The 26122-nt window shown below is 46.2% G+C and overlaps 1 protein-coding gene across 5 annotated transcripts; it reads left to right on the top strand.

Moving 5' to 3' along the window:
* Nucleotides 1–297: 297 nt before the first annotated feature.
* LOC311142079 (neuroligin-3-like) lies at nt 298–24973 on the top strand (the record flags this gene model as incomplete). 5 transcript variants are annotated; one of them, XM_084177645.1, is made up of 6 exons in its annotated part: nt 298–781; nt 2186–2236; nt 3967–4116; nt 5000–5185; nt 21968–22757; nt 24118–24973. In XM_084177645.1, the coding sequence occupies 6 exons, from the start codon at nt 298–300 to the stop codon at nt 24971–24973; spliced, it is 2517 nt and encodes an 838-aa protein (XP_084033771.1). The 5 variants fall into 5 exon arrangements, with proteins under 5 accessions (XP_084033771.1, XP_084033770.1, XP_084033772.1 ...); XM_084177644.1 differs by lacking the exon at nt 2186–2236 and adding an exon at nt 1588–1647; XM_084177646.1 differs by lacking the exon at nt 2186–2236.
* Nucleotides 24974–26122: the final 1149 nt, after the last annotated feature.

Here is a 26122-nt window from a genome sequence, read left to right as displayed (position 1 = left end):
GAATACTCAGGGGCATTGCAGTAAGCAACCCACACTTTTTTGTTGAAACGCTGATTTCGATGTTTGCTCACCTAACCATTTGTCTCTCTTGTTTGCAGCTCTGGGTTCTGAACAACAATGAGAGTTGAAGCTGGGGATGAGTAAATACCTGGCCTTTGTTTATTTGTTTTTAGTTACAATTGGAGCCCAGGGCAGGTTGAATAATGCCTGGTTGAGTGGAATACAGTAGGTCATAAGGGTTGAGAGGACACTTGAGTGTACATTGGCGTGGTGCAGGGGCACTCACTTGCCCAGACCATGTGGTTGGCAGAGTTCAGGCACCATCGGTTGCCTGCACACCTATCAAATCGGCGAGGAACCGCAACCATCGCCGCCCGCCATGTTCTTTTACTGTGGATGTTATGTTCCTACTGGCAATTCACAGTGGTGACCAGCCAGAACTTCAACCCAACTGTGAACACCCAGTTTGGGAAGCTGAGGGGCCTCCGGGTCGCAGTGCCAGGTGAGGTCCTTAAACCCATTGACCAGTACCTTGGAGTGCCGTACGCTGCCCCTCCCATTGGGGAGAAGCGCTTCATGCCCCCAGAGCAGCCCTCCTCCTGGTCAGGGATCAAGAATGCTACCCACTTCACGCCTGTGTGCCCTCAGAACATCCGCAACACAGTGCCCGAGATCATGATGCCCATATGGTTCACCTATAACCTGGACACAGTGGCCAACTACATTCAGGATCAGAACGAAGACTGTTTGTATTTAAACATCTATGTTCCAACAGAGGATGGTGAGTGGAACGGGTAAAATAGACCAAAGGGACAATCCATGCTGTTTACTGTATTGGCCTTGCTGTCACCTTGCGATCATCATGTTTAGAGCATGCAGTAGTTATCATTGTGCATTCCATTTGTGCCACCCCAAGTTGTTTTCCCATCCAAAGTCATGTCATCAACTACTCTTCACCCCTTAAGTGTTGGCTCCCTTCCTTGTGTTCTGTAAGAGGAAAATGCATTCACACACTGATATAAAACTTATTCATGTGTCAGACAACTAATAATTTAAAGTCAGAATATAGCCTACAGCATTTCCTAACCTAACTACTGGGAATAGGCCAATAGGTGTGATAAATGAGATTCAAACATTTGTTAGGCTGATGAAATATTTATTATTGTGCGCTAGAGGTCTGTTGTTTACAATGTGAGCGCCTTAACAGTGTAAGAATCTGTGGTGCAATACAATTATATATTTTTATGTTATGGATCTGTAGATCAATATTAACTGGACAAAATCAGAGCTGCTTGATTTCCAGTAAACACTTTTGTGATTGATGAACACATTTCCGTTCCTTAATTTTTTTGTACAGTATTAGGGTTCACACAATATACAGACAGAGTACATGTGAAAATGGACTGTGTACAACATTGTGAATTGATTATGATTTTATTTTATTAATATCTCTAACCCCCTATCCCACTACCTCCCTTTAGTTCCTAAGGTGATTCAAAGTGGACCTGGTTGGGAGTTGGGTGCCTGCATGTTTCTTAAATTTTTCAGAGCCTTCTGTTATTTTGTAGTCTCTCATTCATTTTTCAGTCAAAAGAATATCCAAGGAATGTGCCAGAAAACCCAACAAGAAAGTATGTAGAGAAGAAGGTATGTAAGCTAACAAAGGAGTTTAAAGGAGCAGACTGACTTGGGAGTCGGCTCAAAACCAAGATCACAACATCATCGTCTTTGAAAATTAAACAGAGTTAAACACAGCAGACACCGATAAATGTCGGTCAGAGGTGTGCGTGTGTGTGTGTGTGTGTTCAGAGATGAAGTGTGTTCCTGAGAGTAAGATTATTCCACACAATAACATCCACCCATGACATCTTTATTTGAAGAACACATTTATTTCTATACAATTTCATTTTTTATTTGATTGGAAAACCATCTATAAACAAATCAACATATTGACTTCAAAAGATGCTGTTGGTACAATATGTAAATAGCCTATTTTTTCTGAACGAGTCAAGACAAGGAAAAGGAGACTAGATCATATTTCCTCCCTCTGCTTAAAGAACAGACATGCTTCATTCTTTTTACAGTAATGTCATTTTTGACTGATTTCCTTCCTTGGTGGTCAATCGTGCTATTTTTGAATTCTCTTGTTCTTTCTTGTTTTTTCCTCCCTCTATGTGAATCCTAGCGACCCAAATCAAGAGTCAAGGAGCGGATTTCTCTCACAGTGACAGTGAAGGTATTTTTGGTGCTCAAAGTTTAATGCACAACTTTTAAATTTTTGATATTTCCACAGATCTTTGATTTCTTGACAAACCTTTTACACTTCAGAAGTAGTTAAACCTTAGTTTATCAGTTGGCATGCAAAGTCAATAATAAGTCACTTGAATCTCTCAGCACCTTCTCTATTTCACTCTTAATTGATTTGATCTGGACATATCATATCTGCAGTATTTTTTGTGTCATGGATTTTTTTGGGACAATTAAATCTTATTTTGCCCTCTAACAGCCCCCTGAAGACAAATGTAGGTATGCTGGTCGATTTGTCATTGATCCCAAATGTACTGTACTCCATTTGTACAATGGGTTATTTCTTGTCTCTTTGTGCCTATACCAGGGGAAGGCAACCCTGTTCCTGGAGAGCCACAGGGTATGCAGGATTTTGCTTTAACTCCCGTTGTCCTAGGGTCAAAATGACCCGCCACTGTGTTGAACCAACTTTATTTAATTTTTATATTTTTGGGATCATTTGTGAGAAGGAGGCAGTGAGACTTTAAAGAAAGTATCACTGCCTCCTTCTCACAAATGATCCCAAAAATATAAAAATTAAATAAAGTTGGTTCAACACAGTGGCGGGTCATTTTGACCCTAGGACAACGGGAGGGTTAACCGACCTGGAAGACCAGGTGTGTTGAATTTAGTAAATCACTGAACTGATCAATTAGCTCAGTTTGTCAGTTAAATGATAGACACATTTCATCACACCTGGTCTTTCAGGTCGGTTAAAGCAACATCACGCATACCCTGTGGCTCTCCAGGAACAGGGTTGCCTTCCCGTGGCCTAAACCAATCAACAAAGAGCTTATTTTTTTCAGCACTATACATTTAATGTGAGTGCAATAAATGCACACATACAGTACCGCTTCATGTTTTGAAAAGTGACCATTTTGCTGTGTCTTCTAGGGATCACAGACTGTGATGTCTATAACCAACTGCATCTTATCTCAAAGTCTCCTCCACTACACTCTGCGGGTCTCATGGGAAGAGCGTACTAGTGACTCATGAGGATGAAGCTATTACTATTCACTACATACCGTGCTGTTCAGGAGATTGGTGTCTTTGTTATTTTATGGCAACTCACGCCTCTCACGTTGACATAGAACTTACAATTCAGGTCATATGCCTTATTCTGACCAACAAACTAGATCAAATTGTTGTTGTTGTTTTAGATGCAGAGAAAGTCAGGTACTGCAATTTAACCACTAATATGACAAATGCACAAAAACCACCACCTTGCCTGAAGAAGCATGCTCTGTTGAACACATAGTGAGCAAATATAGTATGAACCACTTTAGAGATACTAGATGTGTAAAAAGTATTGCTAATAATAGAATAGTAGTATATGGCTCTAGTATGAACACAGTTTTGTGGGGGCAAAAGAGTGAGCTTGACATAATATATAGATATTTAATTTAATTTTTTCTACTGCACGTTCCTTGTTCGGCCTGTATGATGAGTATCCTTGCTTTGCATTCTTGTCTCCATTGGTGCGTCACAACCACGACCCTAATCACCCAAGCACATCTGCTAAAATTGATGCCATTACCTTGAGCTTACCTTCAGCTTTAGTGGTGTAAATGTTGCTGAGTCTAGTTTCTGAGAGGGGTTACAGTATTCTGATGTTGCATTGCATTACCTTGCCTGTAAAGCTTTACTGTACTAAGCGTAAATGGCTGATTCTCTCTGCAGACATTCGGGACACTGAGGCTAGGCCTGTGATGGTCTACATCCATGGAGGATCCTACATGGAGGGGACAGGGAACATGATTGATGGGAGTGTGCTGGCCAGCTATGGGAATGTCATCGTCATCACTCTCAACTACAGGGTCGGAGTACTAGGTAATGGGATCCTCTTACTGTCTCTGAATGGTGTTTGTGGACATGATTTTCAGCCTAGAAGAGTACATACAGTACTGGCATAGGATTGAGAAATGTTCTTCTTCGCATAACGTTGATCTCCCAACAGAGATCCTGTTAAAGTTAGAGTTCTAATATGTTATTCTATGGATCTCCCCACCAGAGTTTATGAATTTGTTAAATTTCTTTGACTTGCTATATGACTCATTTTCTCCTGATGTATAATGTATAATCCCAGGTATTTTTTAGTATGTTGATATTGTATTGATGAGGGAGTAAGATTAGAAATGCAACAATGTAATGTCCTCAGTCAGCGGGCAATGGTTGTGAATATCCATCACCTTCTACTTCATATACAAGCTACAATATTCCAAAACACTGTTTCAATTACTGTTCAATTTTTTTGGGGGGAGGTGAATTTATCTAACCTGCAGAGAGATTGAGCGCTTTTGGCAGCCTATATGATTTAAATAAGAAGGGATGCAGGAGTCACAGCCAAGGTCGAGAATCTTTCTTGTAGGAGTGACATCGCAGCTGTAACACTTCATCTATCTGCCCCCCTCTCCGTGATTGATACTGGTGCTGTCTTGGCTCTGCCCCAAGGTAGACTGCCTCTATACACACAGCATAGTGGAGAAAAGGACAGGTTGCAACTCAAGGAGCCGTGCAGCAAGAGTGTCCTTATGAGAAGGGTCAATGGTGTCAGAAACAGAAGAGGGTTGTGGAGGTAGAGGAGAAGAATGATGTTCTGAGAATGATGTACCACCTCCAAACTACTTCCCGCGGCTATGGTATGCTGAACCACAGATAAAAGTGTTAAAGAAATAACCTAAATAACACTGATATCCTCTTCTGTACATTCCAGGGTTCCTCAGTACAGGTGACCAGGCAGCTAAAGGAAACTATGGACTCCTGGACCAGATCCAAGCCCTTCGTTGGATCAGCAAGAACATCGGCTATTTTGGAGGAGACCCGGGTCGTATCACTGTCTTTGGATCTGGGATTGGAGCCTCCTGCGTCAGCCTGCTCACACTGTCCCACCACTCTGAGGGTAAGACCAAGACTCAACCTGGAGAGACAGGGGAGGGGGGATGGGGATAGTCACCAGTGAATCGCATGCCCAATGGCGACGCCTTCATATATACAGTGCATTCGGAAAGTATTCAGACCCCTTGACTTTTTCCACATTTGTTACGTTACAGCCTTATTCTAAAATTGATTAAATTGTTAATTTCCCCTCATCAATCTACACACAATACCCCATAATGACACAATACCCCATAATGACACAATACCCCATAATGACACAATACCCCATAATGACACAATACCCCATAATGACAAAGCAAAAACAGGTTTTTACACATTTTTACACATTTATTAAAAATCAAAACAGACATATGACATTTACATAAGTATTCACACCCAAAGTACTCAGTACTTTGTTGAAGCACCTTTAGCAGCGATTACAGCCTTGAATCTTCTTGGGTATGACGCTACAAGCTTGACACACCTTTATTTGGGGAGTTCCTCACATTCTTCTCTGCAGGTCCTCTCAAGCTCTGTCAGGTTGGATGGGGAGCATCGCTGTACAGCTATTTTCAGGTCTCTCCAAAGATGTTCGATCGGGTTCAAGTCCAGGCTCTGGCTGGGCCACTCAAGGACATTCAGAGACTTGGCCCGAAGTCACTCCTGCGTTTTCTTGGCTGTGTGCTTAGGCTCTGTCGCAGCCGGCCGCGACCGGGAGACCCATGGGCGGCGCACAATTGGTCCAGCGTCATCCAAGGTAGGGGAGGGTTTGGCCGGCAGGGATGTGGGTTCGTTTCCCATGGGGGGCCAGTATAAAAAATAAAAATATAAAAAAACCTGTATGCATTCACTAACTGTAAGTCGCTCTGGATAAGAGCGTCTGCTAAATGACTAAAATGTAAAATGTAAATGTCGTTGACTTTCGCCCCAGTCTGAGGTCCTGAGCGCTCTGAAGCAGGTTTTCATCAAGGATCTCTCTGTACTTTGCTCCGTTCATCTTTCCCTTGATCCTGACTCTACTCCCAGTCCCTGCTGCTGAAAAACATCCCTGCTTCACCATAGGGATGGTGCCAGGTTTCCTCCAGACGTGACGCTTGGCATTCGGGCCAAAGAGTTCAATCTTGGTTTCATCAGACCAGAGAATGTTGTTTCTCATGGTCTGAGAGTCCTTTAGGTGCCTTTTGGGAAACTCCAAGCGGTCTGTCATGTGCCTTTTACTGGGGAGTGGCTTCCGTCTGGCCACTACCATAAAGGTCTAATTGGTGGAGTGCTGCAGAGATGGTTGTCCTTCTGGAAGGTTCTCCCATCTCCACAGAGGAACTCTGGAGCTCTGTCAGAGTGACCATCGGGTTCTTGGTCACCTCCCTGACCAAGGCCCTTCTCCACTGATTGCTCAGTTTGGCCGGGCAGCCAGCTCTAGTAAGAGTCTTGGTGGTTCCAAACCTCTTCCATTTAAGAATGGTCACTGTGTTCTTGGGGACCTTCAATGCTGCAGACATTTTTTGGTACCCTTCCCCAGATCTGTGCTTCGACACAATCCTGTCTCGGAGCTCTACGGACAATTCCTTCGACCTCATGGCTTGGTCTTTGCTCTGACATGCATTGTCAACTGCGAGACCTTATATAGACAGGTGTGTGCCTTTCCAAATCATGTCCAATCAATTGAATTTACCACAGAAGGACTCCAATCAAGTTGTAGAAACATCTCAAGGATGATCAATGGAAACACGATGCACCTGAGCTCAATTAGGAGTCTCATAGCAAAGGGTCAGAATACTTATGTAAATACGGTATTTCTGTTTTTTATTTTTAATAAATTTACAAACAACCTGTTTTTGCTTTGTCATTATGGGGTATTGTGTGTAGATTGATGAGGATAAAAATCAATTTAATAAGTTTTTGAATAAGGCTGTAATGTAACAAAATGTGCAAAAAGGGAAGAGGTCTGAATACTTTCCGAATGCACTGTATACTGAACAAAAATATAAACGCAACATGCAACAATTTCCAAGATTTTACTGAGTTACAATTCATATAAGGAAATCAGTCAATTTAAATACATTCATTAGGCCTTAATCTATGGATTTCACATGACTGGGAATACAGATATGCATCTGTTGGTCACAGATACATGTAGTGTATGTGGACACCTGCTTGTTGAACATCTCAGTCCAAAATCATGGGCATTAAAATGGAGTTGGTCCCCCATTTGGTGCTAAATCAGCCTCCACTCTTCTGGGAAGGCTTTCCACTAGATGTTGGAACATTGCTGCGGGGACTTGCTTCCATTCAGCCACAAGAGCATTTGTGAGGTCTGGCATTGATGTTGGGTAATTAGGCCTGGCTCGCAGTAGGCGTTCCAATTCATCCCAAAGGTGTTCGATGGGGTTGAGGTCAGGGCTCTGTGCAGGCCAGTCAAGTTCTTCCACACCGATCTCGACAAACCATTTCTGTATGGGCCTCGCTTTGCGCACGGGGGCATTGTCATGCTGAAACAAGAAAGGGCCTTTCCCAAACTGTTGCCATAAAGTTCGAAGCACAGAATCGTCTGGAATGTCATTGTAAATCAAATCAAATCAAATCAATTTTTATTTGTCACATGCGCCGAATACAACAGGTGTAGACCTTACAGTGAAATGCTTACTTACAAGCCCTTAACCAACAATGCAGTTTTAAGAAAGAATACCAAAACAAATCACAAAAAAATACAATATAAAATAATACGAAGTAAAAGTAACAAATAATTAAAGAGCAGCAGTAAAAATAACAGTAGCGAGGCTATATACAGGGAGTACTGGTACCGAGTCAATGTGCGGGGGCACCGGTTAGTCGAGGTAATTGGGATAATATGTATATGTAGGCAGTGGCGGCTCCTGAAAAAATTCTCAGGGGGGGCAATTTTTCTGATGATTTAGGTGACCTACACACATTTAAAAAAAGATATGTCCAGCAACAACATGAAGACAGGGGCAGCATATAAGTCAATACCAGAAGCATTTATTGACTGATCTCAAAAGTGTTGGCTTACAAAAGCAAAATAAGTTATCACAGTAAAAATAATCAAGGGTGTTCTTTCACATTCCTCAACACTGCATAAACAATATGCATTTCCATAAAACACCTCATCTAATTGTGCCACAAAGTTGACAAGTCCAAGAAAAATACCAGGGTTGGTGGAGCCCTCAGTTTCATCTTTGCCTCGCAAAGCTAACTCAAACATTCCGCAAAACTTCACACACTGGATTAGCCGGCTGAGGATGTGGCGGTTCTTGCTAACCTCATCGTTGTGGCGGCGGACAGCTAGCCTGTATCCCTCATCCAGTTGAGTGGCAATGTTCACTCTCCCCAAAGCAGACAATCTCAAACAGCTATCCATGTGGGTCTTTGACAGCTCATGTTTCTTAATCTTTTCTGAAAGATGGTGCATGTCCGTTACACCAGTCGCTGTCCAAGCGGTGCTGTCTGCCGTGCCGCCTTCAGTGTGAAAGAGTAAGCAGGGGTAGCAGAAGACTGCATTAGCTACATCGCAGCCTGCTAGCCAGGTTTTTCGTTCGTACCAATTTTTGGAAAATCCTCGGGTGTAGGACTTTCCCCCTTTAGTAGAAACCTGTTGAATTATTAAATTTTGTTTCGTTGCCAATTTATCTTGAGTTGTTCGCCGACAAAAAGGAACTTCTTTCAAAGAGACAATCGAGTTGCACTGAACGCTAGCCATCTTGACAGTAGTACGTGAATTGATTGACGCTGCTACCCGCTCTTTTCTTAGTTACGTTCATGGTTATGTTACGTATGACGAAAGCGTGTAAGTGCAAGCCCTCCCGGAACCCATAGAGATTGTATTGAAAGCTCTGATATTTGAAAAAAAAAGATTTTACATGAGAGTCTATGAGAGACTTCTGGGGCGATTTTCAACCTGACTGAAATCGCCCCAAAAGGGGCGGGGCCATTTGAAGCACGACTTTAGCCTGATTGGACATTTAGTGGCAGATCAGACGTCTAGATTAGAACACTGATAACTACAGTTGCCGTGATATAATTGATTAGAAAAAAAATCCCTTCCTTTTCCCGTTTGGCAGTGCGTCGCCCATATCGCCCTAATGAACACACCGCCCCTGCATGTAGGTAGAGTTATTAAAGTGACTGTATAGATAATAAACAGAGAGTAGCAGCAGCGTAAAAGAGGGGCAATGCAAATAGTCTGGGTATGTATGGTGTAACATTAAGATTTCCCTTCACTGGAACTAAGGAGCCGAGACTGAACCATGAAAAACAGCCCCAGACCATTATTCCTCTGCATTGGGGCAGGTAGTGTTCTCCTGGCATCTGCCAAACCCAGATTCATCCGTCGGACTGCCAGATGGTGAAGCGTGATTCATCACTCCAGAGAACGCGTTTCCACTGCTCCAGTGTCCAATGGCGGCGAGCTTTACACCACTCCAGCCAATGCTTGGCATTACGCATGTTGATCTTAGGCTTGTGTGCGGCTGCTTGGCCATGGTAAACCATTACATGAAGCTCCAGACGAACAGTTCTTGTGCTAACTTTGCTTCTGTAACCGGTGTGAAATGGCTAGCTAGTTAGCGGTGCGCGCTAGTAGGATTTCAATCGGAGACGTCACTCGCTTTGAGACCTTGAAGTAGTTGTTTCCCTTGCTCTGCAAGGGCCACGGCTTTTGTGGAGAGACGGGTAACGGTGCTTCGAGGGTGACTGTTGTCGATGTGTGCAGAGGGTCCCTGGTTCAGGCCCAGGTTGGGGTGAGGAGAGGGACGGAAGCAACACTGTTACACTTCCAGAGGCAGTTTGGAACTCAGTAGTGAGTGTTGCAACCGAGAACAGATCATTTTTACGGGCTACACGCTTCAGCATTCGGCGGTCCCGTTCTGTGAGCTTGTGTGGCCTACCACTTCACGGCTGAGCCGTTGTTGCTCCTAGACGTTTCCACTTGACAATAACAGCACATACAGTTGACCGCGCCAGCTCTAACAGAGCACAAATTTGGCGAACTGACTTGTTGGAAAGGTGGCATCCTATGACGGTGCCACGTTGAAAGTCACTGAACTCTTCATTAAGGCCATTCTACTGCAAATGTTTGTCTATGGAGATTTCATGGCTGTGGGCTCGATTTCATACACTTATCAGCAACGGGTGTGGCTGAAATAGCCGAGTCCACTCATTTGAAGGGGTGTCCACATACTTTTATATAATGTACCTTTAAAAAAAAGTAGGGGCGTGGATCAGAAAACCAGTCAGTATCTGGTGTGACCACCATTTGCCTCATGCAGCGCGACACATCTCCTTCGCATAGAGTTGATCAGGCTGTTGATTGTGGCCTGTGGAATGTTGTCCCACTCCTCCTTCAATGGCTGTGCGAAGTTGCTGGATATTGGCGGGAACTGGAACACGCTGTCGTACACGTCGATCCAGATCATCCCAAACATGCTCAATGGGTGACATGTCTGGTGAGTATGCAGGCCATGGAAGAACTGGGACATTTTCAGCTTCTAGGAATTGACATCAGCAAACCGCTCGCAAACACAACGCAATACAAGCTGTCTGCCATCTGCCCGGTACAGTTGAAACCGGGATTCATCCCTGAAGAGCACACTTCTCCAGCGTGCCAGTGGCCATCAAAGGGTAGCATTTGCCCATTGAAGTCGGTTATGAAGCCGAACTGCAGTCAGGTCAAGACCCTGGTGAGGATGACGAGCACGCAGATGAGCCTTCCTGAGACGGCTTCTGACAGTTTGTGCAGAAATTATTTGGTTGTGCAGACACACGGTTTCATCAGCTTTCCGTGTTTCTGATCTCAGATGATCCCGCAGGTGAAGAAGCCGGATTTGGAGGTCCTGGGCTGGTGTGTTTACACGAGGACTGTGGTTGTGAGGCCAGTTGGACGTACTGCCAAATTCTCTAAAACGACATTGAAGGTGGCTTATGGTAGAGAAATTGTCACGCTCTGGCTCCGGGACTGTGTAGTTTGAGCCAGGGTGTATTCATTTGGTTGTGTTGGGTATAGGGTGTGTTCATTTGGTTGTGTTTGGTTTTGGTTGTAGTGTCTTGTCTCGTCATGTGACTCCCAATCGGAGGTAACGAGTGTCAGCTGTCGGCTCGTTATCTCTGATTGGGAGCCATATTTAAACTGTCAGTGTTCACCTTAGGGTTGTGGGTTTTTGTTCCATGTTTCAGTCTGTGTACTGAGGACTTCACTATCCGTCATTGTTTATTGTTTTCTCGTTCGTGCACTTTAACTTTAATAAAGTCATGTTCGCTACAAACGCTGCGCTTTGGTCCACTCCTTCCGTAGACGGCACTGACAGACAAACCCACCAAAAAAGGACCAAGCAGCGTGTCCAGGAGCAAGGAGATTGGACATGGGAGGAGGCGCCGGGTAAGGAGATCGAGAGGCTGGCGATGGCCCAGGTGGGCAAATCGTGGTCCTGGGAGGACATGCTCGGGGGCAAGGGACCTTGGGGGAGGATCAAGGCCCTGGCGAGAGAGGAGCAACGGCGTCAGCAGGGCCATCGTCGGAAGGACGAGAGGCAACCCCAATAAATTTTTCGGGGGGGGGCACATGGCTTGGGCGGCTGGGCAGCAGGAGGCTGCCACAGGGCAATTTGGAGAGGAGGCCTGGAGGTAGAGCGGAACCAACTTCCCGTACTCAGGCATGGCAGCATGAGACGGGGCAGGTTCCGCGGTATGCGGAGCAGCGTACTGTGCCGCGAGTGGTCCGGCACAGTCCTGTACGTCCTGTGCAAGCACCCCGCACGTGTCGTGTGAAGGGGGGGATGCAGCCAGGACGGAGTGTGCCGGATCTACGCTCGAGGTCTCCAGTGCCTCTCCGCGGTCCCGGATATCCTGCTCCCGTATCGCGTGCTGTCATGTCGGTACGGGTTCACAGCCCTGTACGTCCTGTGCGGATGCCTCACGCAGAGTGTGTGAGGGTAGGCATCCAGCCAGGACGGGTGGTGGCCGCTCTTCGCTCCAGGTCTCCTATCCGTCTCCACAGTCCGGTGAGGCCTGTCCCAGCTCCACGCACCAAACCTACGGTGTGCGTCGCCAGTCCAGCCCGGCCTGTTCCTGCTCCACGCACTAAACCTGCGGTGTGCGTCGCCAGCCCAGCCCGGCCTGTGCCTGCTCCACGCACTAAACCTACGGTGTGCGTCGCCAGCCCAGCCAGGCCTGTTCCTGCCACCCGCACCAAGTCTACGGTGCGCGTCGCCAGCCCGGTCCGGCCTGTTCCTGCCACCCGCACCAAGTGTACGGTGCGCGTCGCCAGCCCGACCCGGCCTGTTCCTGCCACTCGCACCAAACCTACGGTGCGCGTAGCCAGCCCGGTCCGGCCTGTTCCTGCCACCCGCACCAAGTCTACGGTGCGCGTCGCCAGCCCGACCCGGCCTGTTCCTGCCACTCGCACCAAACCTACGGTGCGCGTCGCCAGCCCGGTCCAGCCCGTTCCTGCTACTCGCACCAAGCCAAGGGTGCGAGTCGTCAGCCTGGTCCAGCCCGTTCCTGCTACTCGCACCAAACCAGGGGTACGAGTCGTCGGCCTGGTCCAGCCCGTTCCTGCTACTCGCACCAAGCCAAGGGTGCGAGTCGTCAGCCTGGTTCAGCTCGTCCCTGCTACTCGCACCAAGCCAAGGGTGCGAGCCGTCAGCCTGATCCGGCCCATTCCTGCTACTCGCACCAAGCCAGGGATGCGAGTCTTCAGCCTGGTGAGGCCTGTTCCGGCTCCACGCACCAGGCAAAGGGTGCGTATCGTCTGCCAGTTCCGGTCCATTCCTACCTCACGCGCCAAGCCAGGGGTGCGCGTCGGAGGTCCTGATCCAGCAAGCTGGGTCAGATCGGACCGGGGGCACTACGGGGGGAGTGAAGTGGGGTGGTGGTCAAGCCCGGAGCCGGAGCCGCCTCCGAGGAGCAACACCCACCCAGCCCTCCCCTATTTTGGGGTGTAGGCGCGGTCGGAGTCCGCGCCTTTAGGGGGGGGTACTGTCACGCTCTGGCTCCGGGACTGTGTAGTTTGAGCCAGGGTGTATTCATTTGGTTGTGTTGGGTATAGGGTGTGTTCATTTGGTTGTGTTTGGTTTTGGTTGTAGTGTCTTGTCTCGTCATGTGACTCCCAATCGGAGGTAACGAGTGTCAGCTGTCGGCTCGTTATCTCTGATTGGGAGCCATATTTAAACTGTCAGTGTTCACCTTAGGGTTGTGGGTTTTTGTTCCATGTTTCAGTCTGTGTACTGAGGACTTCACTATCCGTCATTGTTTATTGTTTTCTCGTTCGTGCACTTTAACTTTAATAAAGTCATGTTCGCTACAAACGCTGCGCTTTGGTCCACTCCTTCCGTAGACGGCACTGACAGACAAACCCACCAAAAAAGGACCAAGCAGCGTGTCCAGGAGCAAGGAGATTGGACATGGGAGGAGGCGCCGGGTAAGGAGATCGAGAGGCTGGCGATGGCCCAGGTGGGCAAATCGTGGTCCTGGGAGGACATGCTCGGGGGCAAGGGACCTTGGGGGAGGATCAAGGCCCTGGCGAGAGAGGAGCAACGGCGTCAGCAGGGCCATCGTCGGAAGGACGAGAGGCAACCCCAATAAATTTTTCGGGGGGGGGCACATGGCTTGGGCGGCTGGGCAGCAGGAGGCTGCCACAGGGCAATTTGGAGAGGAGGCCTGGAGGTAGAGCGGAACCAACTTCCCGTACTCAGGCATGGCAGCATGAGACGGGGCAGGTTCCGCGGTATGCGGAGCAGCGTACTGTGCCGCGAGTGGTCCGGCACAGTCCTGTACGTCCTGTGCAAGCACCCCGCACGTGTCGTGTGAAGGGGGGGATGCAGCCAGGACGGAGTGTGCCGGATCTACGCTCGAGGTCTCCAGTGCCTCTCCGCGGTCCCGGATATCCTGCTCCCGTATCGCGTGCTGTCATGTCGGTACGGGTTCACAGCCCTGTACGTCCTGTGCGGATGCCTCACGCAGAGTGTGTGAGGGTAGGCATCCAGCCAGGACGGGTGGTGGCCGCTCTTCGCTCCAGGTCTCCTATCCGTCTCCACAGTCCGGTGAGGCCTGTCCCAGCTCCACGCACCAAACCTACGGTGTGCGTCGCCAGTCCAGCCCGGCCTGTTCCTGCTCCACGCACTAAACCTGCGGTGTGCGTCGCCAGCCCAGCCCGGCCTGTGCCTGCTCCACGCACTAAACCTACGGTGTGCGTCGCCAGCCCAGCCAGGCCTGTTCCTGCCACCCGCACCAAGTCTACGGTGCGCGTCGCCAGCCCGGTCCGGCCTGTTCCTGCCACCCGCACCAAGTGTACGGTGCGCGTCGCCAGCCCGACCCGGCCTGTTCCTGCCACTCGCACCAAACCTACGGTGCGCGTCGCCAGCCCGGTCCGGCCTGTTCCTGCCACCCGCACCAAGTCTACGGTGCGCGTCGCCAGCCCGACCCGGCCTGTTCCTGCCACTCGCACCAAACCTACGGTGCGCGTCGCCAGCCCGGTCCAGCCCGTTCCTGCTACTCGCACCAAGCCAAGGGTGCGAGTCGTCAGCCTGGTCCAGCCCGTTCCTGCTACTCGCACCAAACCAGGGGTACGAGTCGTCGGCCTGGTCCAGCCCGTTCCTGCTACTCGCACCAAGCCAAGGGTGCGAGTCGTCAGCCTGGTTCAGCTCGTCCCTGCTACTCGCACCAAGCCAAGGGTGCGAGCCGTCAGCCTGATCCGGCCCATTCCTGCTACTCGCACCAAGCCAGGGATGCGAGTCTTCAGCCTGGTGAGGCCTGTTCCGGCTCCACGCACCAGGCAAAGGGTGCGTATCGTCTGCCAGTTCCGGTCCATTCCTACCTCACGCGCCAAGCCAGGGGTGCGCGTCGGAGGTCCTGATCCAGCAAGCTGGGTCAGATCGGACCGGGGGCACTACGGGGGGAGTGAAGTGGGGTGGTGGTCAAGCCCGGAGCCGGAGCCGCCTCCGAGGAGCAACACCCACCCAGCCCTCCCCTATTTTGGGGTGTAGGCGCGGTCGGAGTCCGCGCCTTTAGGGGGGGGTACTGTCACGCTCTGGCTCCGGGACTGTGTAGTTTGAGCCAGGGTGTATTCATTTGGTTGTGTTGGGTATAGGGTGTGTTCATTTGGTTGTGTTTGGTTTTGGTTGTAGTGTCTTGTCTCGTCATGTGACTCCCAATCGGAGGTAACGAGTGTCAGCTGTCGGCTCGTTATCTCTGATTGGGAGCCATATTTAAACTGTCAGTGTTCACCTTAGGGTTGTGGGTTTTTGTTCCATGTTTCAGTCTGTGTACTGAGGACTTCACTATCCGTCATTGTTTATTGTTTTCTCGTTCGTGCACTTTAACTTTAATAAAGTCATGTTCGCTACAAACGCTGCGCTTTGGTCCACTCCTTCCGTAGACGGCCGTGACAGAAATATACATTAAATTATCTGGAAACTGCTCTGGTGTCAGTCAGCATGCCAATTGCACGCTCCCTCAAAACTTGAGACACTTGTGACAAAACTGCACATTTTAGAGTGGTCCCCAGCACAAGCTGTTTAATCAGCTTCTTGATCTGCCACACCTGTCAGGTGCATGGATTATCTTGGCAAAGGAGAAATGCTCACTGACAGGGATGTAAACAAATTTGTGCAAAAAATTTGAGAGAAATAAGGTTTTTATTGGTATGGAAAATTTCAGGGATCTTTTATTTCAGCTAATGAAACATGGGACCAACACTTTACATGTTGCGTTTATATTTTTGTTCAGTGTAGTTCCATTGCATAATAAACACACACACAGGCCCAGTGATTCATCAGCCTGTAGTTATCACAGACACATACTAGATACTACTTTATCTGGTACTTGATCTCTTAATATAGCTTCATGTGGAGCATTAACATAAATGTGTTGTGCTCTCTAGTCTTGCTTCAGGGAAGTGGCATTATTCACTCTGTTTCTACAGATCTATTGTATGATCAGCCTTTCTCTTCACCTTGACGTTTTTATGCAAAAACAAAATATTTAGTGCTTTAGTTCTAACTTTATGCAACCCATATCCTCAACTAAATCTGGATGAATTTAGGTTTCATCACAATCTATCATCTTTATCATCTACTATATCAAGTGCAATTGAGTCCTTCAGAGGAAGTGAAGTGTTTGGATATGTGGCTAGGGTGGTGGGGGTAGTGGTATAGTTAAGTGATGGCTATTGTTCTCCTCTCGTCAATCTAATCAGACTAAAAGCTTTGCCTCTTATAGAGTGAACCCGTTTAACAGAAACGCCTATAAATTCAAGGTAGTGTATGGATGGAGTCTAACTATCTATCTAGCTACAGTATCTATCAATTTAACTTTATTTATTTACATTTATACATCAAGACAAGTACACACAGCACATATTGTGCAGTATCTATTAATCAATACAACAGTCTTTAAACCTCACTCTGTTTTACACTCACTAATTTACCCCTGGCGTTTCAGAGAGATTTGCTGATATCTTTTCTTACCCTCACCGGAGTAGATGGAAGGTGGGTTGTGAATGAATTAAGGAATGCCACTCAATCTATAACAAAAACAGTGGCATCTGTGCCTTTACATCACACACACACACACACACACACACACACACACACACACACACACACACACACACACACACACACACACACACACACACACACACACACACACACACACACACACACACACACACACACACACACACACACCACCTCCTCTCCTCTAATCAATCAGCCCTTTATTACACCAGGCCACAGCGCTAACAGCAGCACAGCCAGCTTAGGCCGCTCTCACTGAGATTGCGTAAGCCAGCGTCCATACTGTGGTTTACATACAGACTACCCACTCAGTCTCTATATCATGCATTTTTCAAGCATTGATCAAGACCGATAAAATAATTAAAATCACTGGGAGAAAGTCAATTATTTAGACATACAAAAAAGCATCAATTGAAATGTTTTTCCACTGCCTGGCTTTGTAAAACGAGCTGGTTTCACAACAGGCCATATTTGGTTTGATGGGTTCATAACAAAGTCAAAAAACAAGAGGGTCAGTGAAGTGAATCATACAGTATAATCACAGTGAATCCTTTAAGGGACTGCAGTGGAGTTTGTCCTATGTTTTCCAGACATGTCTGCTTGGGTTAGTGGATGTGCTGTATGGCCTGGTAGCCTGATACTACACATCAACTCAATGCTCAGGGGTTTGCACTGCACTACTATTGCACATCCATTCTGACCTTGCAAACATCCAGTGCCTTCAGAGAAAATAAAAAAACACACTTCAATTTGAAGACACACCTTGCTGTCATGTGATTAGCCAAATTCTAATGATCACAAAAATATTCAACAGGAGTTTCACTCCTCCTTATTCAAGGTAGTGTATGGATGGACATGTAGAATACCCCAACCCTGGTGGTGAGGCAGCGCGTAGCCCCACCCACACCGCCTGACGAATCCCCACCAACACCACCAAAACCGTCAAAGAAGGGTATGGTCATAGATTATCCATTATATTGACAAGATGGTTGAGTGACCGCTCTAGCAATAGAAATACATGTCCGCAAAGATGGAAGGCAGGCGGGAGGAAGCGAGATCAGGTGGGACCATTCAAGCTGATGAGAGGGCAGATACGCGTGTGAACAACAGGCACAACTCGGCTATAAAGATGAGTGGTGTTGAATATTCGATGAGGGATGTTGTCGTCAACCGCCTGAATTTTATGGCGAAGGTATTTCAACTTCATCGACTTTACTTTTAACAAGGCACACCTGTTAATTAAAATGCTTTCCAGGTGACTACCTCATGAAGCTGGTTGAGAGAATGCCAAGAGTGTGCAAATCTGTCATATAGGCAAAGGGTGGCTATTTGAAGAATCTCAAATATAGAATATATTTTGATTTGTTTAACACTTTTTTGGTTACTACATGATTCCATATGTGTTATTTCATAGTTTTGATGTCTTCACTATTATTCTACAATGTAGAAAATAGTAAAAATCAAGAAAAACCCTTGAATGAGTAGGTGTGTCCAAACTTTTGACTGGTACTGTGTATATATACAGTATATATAAAATGTATAATTTTAATATATTTTTCTTTATTATTTTCCCCTAACCCTACATTATCTTAGGCTTCTACTTCCAGCTTATACATACTATATACATTTTACTGACACAGTATAGTTTACAATAGTTATATTCTGTTTGTTTTTAGTCCCATCCTTCAGCTCCACTCTATCTCTGAACACCATCCAGTTTTTTTTCTATTTGCCATATATTTTTCAACTGTACTGTGATGTTTCACAAAAGTTCTGAACCTTTCTATTCTCATAGATTCTACATATTGTAAATTAAATATACTTTTTTTTGCTAAGAGTATTATTATATTATTAATCGATTGACTATGACTTTTTAAATCACCCAGCAGTGCTATTTGCAGAGTTAGCTCCAGGTAAATTTAGCAATTCTTCAGCCATTCCTGAACAAGCTACATATGGACAGCACCAAAACAAATGATCTAATGATTCTGTCTCTTCGCAGCAAAATCTGCAGAGCTGGGAAGGTTGTATCCCCCATATACAGTGGGGGAAAAAAGTATTTAGTCAGCCACCAATTGTGCAAGTTCTCCCACTTAAAAAGATGAGAGAGGCCTGTAATTTTCATCATAGGTACACGTCAACTATGACAGACAAAATGAGAAAGAAAAATCCAGAAAATCACATTGTAGGATTTTTAATGAATTTATTTTGCAAATTATGGTGGAAAATAAGTATTTGGTCAATAACAAAAGTTTCTCAATACTTTGTTATATACCCTTTGTTGGCAATGACACAGGTCAAACGTTTTCTGTAAGTCTTCACAAGGTTTTCACACACTGTTGCTGGTATTTTGGCCCATTCCTCCATGCAGATCTCCTCTAGAGCAGTGATGTTTTGGGGCTGTCGCTGGGCAACACGGACTTTCAACTCCCTCCAAAGATTTTCTATGGGTTTGAGATCTGGAGACTGGCTAGGCCACTCCAGGACCTTCAAATGCTTCTTACGAAGCCACTCCTTCGTTGCCCGGGCGGTGTGTTTGGGATCATTGTCATGCTGAAAGACCCAGCCACGTTTCATCTTCAATGCCCTTGCTGATGGAAGGAGGTTTTCACTCAAAATCTCACGATACATGGCCCCATTCATTCTTTCCTTTACACGGATCAGTCGTCCCGGTCCCTTTGCAGAAAAACAGCCCCAAAGCATGATGTTTCCACCCCCATGCTTCACAGTAGGTATGGTGTTCTTTGGATGCAACTCAGCATTCTTTGTCCTCCAAACACGACGAGTTGAGTTTTTACCAAATTCTATTTGGTTTCATCTGACCATATGACATTCTCCCAATCCTCTTCTGGATCATCCAAATGCACTCTAGCAAACTTCAGACGGGCCTGGACATGTACTGGCTTAAGCAGGGGGACACGTCTTGCACTGCAGGATTTGAGTCCCTGGCGGCGTAGTGTGTTACTGATGGTAGGCTTTGTTACTTTGGTCCCAGCTCTCTGCAGGTCATTCACTAGGTCCCCCCGTGTGGTTCTGGGATTTTTGCTCACTGTTCTTGTGATCATTTTTACCCCATGGGGTGAGATCTTGCGTGGAGCCCCAGATCGAGGGAGATTATCAGTGGTCTTGTATGTCTTCCATTTCCTAATAATTGCTCCCACAGTTGATTTCTTCAAACCAAGCTGCTTACCTATTGCAGATTCAGTCTTCCCAGCCTGGTGCAGGTCTACAATTGTGTTTCTGGTGTCCTTTGACAGCTCTTTGGTCTTGGCCATAGTGGAGTTTGGAGTGTGACTGTTTGAGGTTGTGGACAGGTGTCTTTTATACTGATAACAAGTTCAAACAGGTGCCATTAATACAGGTAACGAGTGGAGGACAGAGGAGCCTCTTAAAGAAGAAGTTACAGGTCTGTGAGAGCCAGAAATCTTGCTTGTTTGTAGGTGACCAAATACTTATTTTCTACCATAATTTGCAAATAAATTCATTAAAAATCCTACAATGTGATTTTCTGGATTTTTTTTCTCTCAATTTGTTTGTCACCTATGATGAAAATGACAGGCCTCTCTCATCTTTTTAAGTGGGAGAACTTGCACAATTGGTGGCTGACTAAATACTTTTTCCCCCCACTGTATATAACATTCTATTGGTTGCAAGAATTTTGTATCATAATTTAAATTGAAAAACTCGATAACCTTTAAAGAAAGTGGAAACCTACTGACCTGGGTGGGTGTCCCTAACATTGCCAAAAGACAAAGCTGTGAATGGATCAGTGGTTCACCAATCAGGGCCTTGGCAACAGTAACAAGGGGTGATGTGTAATGAAACTAGGTTGTGCGTGTCCTGGGTAGACGTTCCCGGGACAAACCGGAAACTAGAGAAAGCCTCCAGGGGACCATGACACGTCCTTACCACTTTAGAGGACCATTTTGTGACGTTCCAGGGACATCCTAACGATTCATTTTGGTTTGCAGGGTTATATCTATTAAAAACATTGCATATCAGTTGAGTTTTTAGTAGTAGTTTGCACAAAGAAAATAGCATGAAGGAAAACACACTCTCTCTCTCCCTCATTTATACAGGTGACTGGCTGACTGGTTGTGGTTGTGTATTGGGGGTCAATTTGTCATTTGAAAGTCTTGATATTACTGCTAAAGTCAGGTTTAGAGCTAGGATTCAGGAATGTGGTTTGGTGTGCAGTCAGCTATTACTGAAGCATGACACTTGATATGCACGAAAATAAAAAAGGAGTGAATATTACATTATTGGTTATAACACTTAATGTTTTTTTTACCCACGTCAATGTAATAATCAACACAATGCGATAATTATTACATTATGAGCAAAAATGATATTATGTTATGCATTCAGAATGTTTATTACGTTATTGGCAGTTTATTACATTATCAGCATTTATTACATTATAAATGCAAAAGTTATTACATTATTAGCAGCTATTACATTATTGCCATTTTATTACATTATCAGTTGCTACACTCCCTGATGTACTATTGATTTTTGAGCATGGTTTCTGTCATTATTTGGTTTGCCTGGCTGTCCACGGACCTCCATTACGCCTGGTTCTGATGGGCATGCTGCGAGTGTGAGCGGAGGGAGGATTGTGGATCACTGGACAAAGTTAGGCTGAAAATTAATTTCTTAAAATGTAATCTTAAAGGTTCATTTAACAGTGATGTTTTCAACAAGGCTACTGTGTGTATTCACAGTGGAGTCACTGAATTTTAATCTTTCCCAAAAGCAGTGCTCTCACAGATGAGTTTCCTCAAATTTGTATGCAAATATGGTGCCTTTGTGTTGAGTGAGAGTTTAATTCAAATCCCTTTTTAGCGTAGCCAATGTTACATATCCACCACTTACTAAGCATTATTTTTCATTTGGAATTATACACTATCAATTAGAATAAATATGATTTTTAGAGTTCCATCCTCTCCATTTATATTATTTAAGGACTTATCTGACATTTTAAGGAAAATGACAATTAACTGAGATGCACAGATTGAACAGACCCAAATTACATTTTTATGATTTTAAAAAGGGACGTTGATTAGGTTTGTCTCTCAACATCGCAGATAAAACTATGCAGTAAGCACAAAAAACTCTGGTAAAAACTGACCTCGCATCATCAGAACCTAGATAGAGATCCTATGAAGCTACCAATATGGTATACTGCAGTCCTACAAATGGACTGTATCAGATGGTTGTTGACCAGACAGCACTCATCTGATCTGTGTTTGTGTCTGTCTGTGCCGTGATCTCCCCAGGCCTGTTCCACAGAGCCATCATCCAGAGTGGCTCAGCCCTGTCCAGCTGGGCCGTCAACTACCAGCCTGTCAAGTACACCCGCATGCTGGCTGAGAGGGTTGGCTGCAATGTGCTGGACACCCTGGACATGGTGTCCTGCCTGCAGAAGAAGAGTGCCAGAGAGCTGGTGGAGCAAGACATCCAGCCAGCCCGCTACCACGTAGCCTTCGGCCCAGTCATTGATGGTGACGTCATCCCCGACGACCCCGAGATCCTGATGGAGCAAGGCGAGTTCCTCAACTATGACATCATGCTGGGCGTCAACCAGGGGGAGGGGCTGCGTTTCGTGGAGAATGTGGTGGACCTGGAGGATGGCGTGTCCGGCAGTGACTTTGACTTTGCCGTGTCGGACTTCGTAGACAGCCTGTATGGCTACCCGGAGGGGAAGGACACTCTGAGGGAAACCATCAAGTTCATGTACACAGACTGGGCTGACAGGGACAACCCGGAGACCAGAAGGAAGACGTTAGTCGCCTTGTTCACTGACCACCAGTGGGTGGAGCCCTCGGTGGTGACGGCTGACCTGCACGCCCGCTACGGCTCACCCACATACTTCTACGCATTCTACCACCACTGCCAGAGCCTGATGAAGCCTGTGTGGTCAGACTCAGCCCACGGGGACGAGGTGCCCTATGTGTTTGGCATCCCCATGGTGGGAGCCACTGACCTGTTCCCGTGCAACTTCTCCAGGAATGACATCATGCTCAGCGCTGTAGTCATGACCTACTGGACCAACTTCGCCAAGAGTGGGTGAGTACATTACCCTGAGACCTGGTCAGACTCGGACAGGATCCATTCTGTTCATCCCAAATTAGGCTTGATTGTGGTATGCTTGTATAGTAAAATGATGGGTAGTTCATTCACAATATTTCCCATTTGTGTCCCTGTATTTGCCTAAAAGTGCTATAAATAATAGATGGTAAGAGTATTCCTAATCATATTCAAAGACGTATTGAAGCCTGTGCAGAATAACCAATATTTATAGACATATAGACGCACTTCACATGTATCTAAAAATGGAGCCTTGCTGCATTACACCTCTGCTTAAGTCACAGCAGAATTAGCACCTCTCTGAACAGAGCATTTCCACCGTCTCTATAAAAATGATGTTACAGTAAACCCAGATCTAGAAACCGATGCTCAGTAGAAAGTGGGTTTTGGATGTGCTGCAATGAAAGATGTAGGGCAGGGATGGGCAACTGGCGGGGTCTCAACTTAATGTTGAGAGTTAGAATAGAAGAATACACAAGGTGCAATTTCGAAATTTGGTTGTGCATCAGCAGTTTCTCTTTTTATGTCAGTCACTGACAGTCACTTAATTAGCCCGTGTCAGGTATTTTTTTTTAGATTGGTAAATTAGTCTAGCCAGTTATCTAAACTTGTAGTACTCATGGTCAAATTACCGACCGGGGGGCCCCCATTGATTTTGTTAGTCACTCTCACTCAGATATCATATTCAAAACATTTCTCTCCACCCTATAGCAAAATGTGTATAGTTGCAGGAAATTAACTGTAAAACTGCTAATATTTCTCTCAGCCCCATGGCAAAATTAGTAGAATTGCATGAAATTAGTTATACAACTGCAAAATGTTCTGTACGCCCCATGGCAAAATGTGTAGAATTGCAGGAAATTTACTCTAAAACATACTTTTTTTCTCTCCGCTGTCAAGACGGAGGCCACTAAAATGATTTGCTCGCAAGGTGTTTTACTCACAATTTAACTTCGGGTCCCCAAAAGGCTAGGACCGGCTCTGACTGCATGTGTGGGTATGCAGAACAGCGAGCCACTGCGGCCCCTCATGATGAGTTCAGATTTTTTGTGGCCCCCACCCCGATCAAAGTTGCCCATCCCTGATGTAGGGAATGCTGAGCACTTGAAGAAAGACTGTGACATTATATCAACCAAAACTTGCCTATTGACATCTAGCCTCGCAAAGCTGCCGATCACGCGAGCTTACATTAAACGCTGAATGGATATCTGTGCAGGATCAGCGGCTTTGCGAGGCTAGTTGACCTCCCCGATAATGAATCAATTGAAAGAATGACTTCTCTATGTATGTTATCAATGATGCCCTATCTTTGACCCCTGTCTTCATTGCGTGTCTGCAGTGACCCAAACAAGCCAGTGCCCCAGGACACTAAGTTCATCCATACCAAGGCCAACCGCTTTGAGGAGGTGGCCTGGTCCAAGTACAACCCCCATGACCAGCTGTACCTGCACATTGGCCTGAAGCCTCGCATCCGCGACCACTACCGCGCCACCAAGGTAGCCTTCTGGAAGCATCTGGTGCCCCACCTGTACAACCTCCACGACATGTTCCATTACACCTCCACCACCACTAAGGTCCCTCCCCAGGACACCACCAACTCCAACGGCAAGAGGACCGGCACCACCAAGCGTCCGCCTGTCTCCACGGCCCACAGCAGTAACGGGGATGGGGAGGAGACGGGTCCTCTGATCGTGGCTAACCCCAGAGATTATTCCACTGAGCTGAGTGTCACCATCGCTGTGGGCGCCTCGCTGCTGTTCCTCAATGTGCTGGCCTTCGCCGCGCTCTACTACCGTAAGGACAAGCGCAGCCGGCAGGATGGCCACGCCGGCCCCCAGCAGGCCAGCCCCCAGCGGCAGAGCAACGGCAACGACGTGAGCCACACCACCACCGACGAGAGCCTGTCCCATCAGATGACCCAGAGCAGCCAGATGAACCAGTGTGACACTCTGCATGACCTCCATGACCTCCACGACCTCCCTGGCCTTCACGACCCCCTGCACCTCTCCCCCAACATGGACTACACCCTGACCCTGCGCCGCTCACCAGACGACATCCCCCTGATGACGCCCAACAACATCACCTTGATCCCCAACTCCCTGATGGGCCTGCCCAACATGCACCCCTACAGCACCTTCCCAGCCGGGTACAACTCCACAGTCCTGCCCCACTCCCACTCCACCACCCGGGTATAGACCTAACCTGGGACAGAAGATATACAGACCACAGTCGACAGAGATTGTAGAGGTGAGCTGAGGGGCGAGCTGTGCTGTACATGAATTAAAACATAGCAGTAGTTGGGTTGGGATCCGTGGGTAAGATAGGTTTGAATTTATGCTCATACTGCAAGAGCCATGCAAAGCTTTTTCTGGTCAAAGGGTGCAGAATCGCCGCCGATATACTACTGCCTCCTCTCCCTCACAGAGGGAGGTCTAGAAGCAGTGTCATTTTTTTAAGCATCATTTTCAAAAGCCTTTTGTGAGCTGGTTACAACGAGAAAGTGCTTTTTATTTCCCATTCTTGTCTTTTGATGGTAACATTTTTTGGAACTTTCTCTTGTACGACCTCAGCATAATGTTTGTACAGTTGGATTTGTATGGGAAGCTTTTTTCTTACTATGATATCTGTTTTGATCTTCAACAATTCTGTGTGGAACAAGTGGCATCTGGACTCATCACTGACTGAAATGACATTTGTAAAAAACAGAAAATCAGTGTTATTAAGCTATTTTATACATATTCTCATGTTACACTCAACTTAAAAGGGTATTTTTTACTGACTAAAGAATTGCAGAAATACTATGTGACTGTGATCATTTGAACCTTTACTACAACATTGATTACAATTTGTAGTAAAAGTATCACACTTATCCAATAATATTTATATTTGAATATGCACAATATATCACCCCTATATACAGTATGTGCGTGCGCCCGCGCGTGTGTTTACACTCTGAAGTGTAATGTAAAGATGTAAATTGTTAAGACATTTGTTTGACATTTTGTTTGAAGTATTGCCTTTCATCATATTTAGTGTTGTACTCCGATCTATGGTCGCCTGTCTAAATACCTTTGTTCATTTTCAGTTAACTGTGTCTTCTTTTGCTAAACACGTTGTGGGAATACAACTTTTGCTTTATTACAAAAAGATAATAGCTTAAGATGGCACCTACTCTAACCAACTGATATGATTCCATTGGCTTGGCTTGTTTGTACAGAATAAACTTAGACCAGCACTTTTTTAAATTATTGTTTGTTTATATGAATATAAAGGTATTGACATTGTATGTATAAACTATTGCAGATTAAGCAAGCTGAATTTCACCTATACGCTTCATCCCATTT

This window comes from Coregonus lavaretus, assembly GCF_964263955.1.
Source record: "Coregonus lavaretus genome assembly, chromosome: 15".
In the NCBI taxonomy this organism is placed as follows: domain Eukaryota; kingdom Metazoa; phylum Chordata; class Actinopteri; order Salmoniformes; family Salmonidae; genus Coregonus; species Coregonus lavaretus.
Note: the sequence above shows the minus strand (reverse complement) of the source record. Positions and strands in the feature narration are given on the sequence as shown.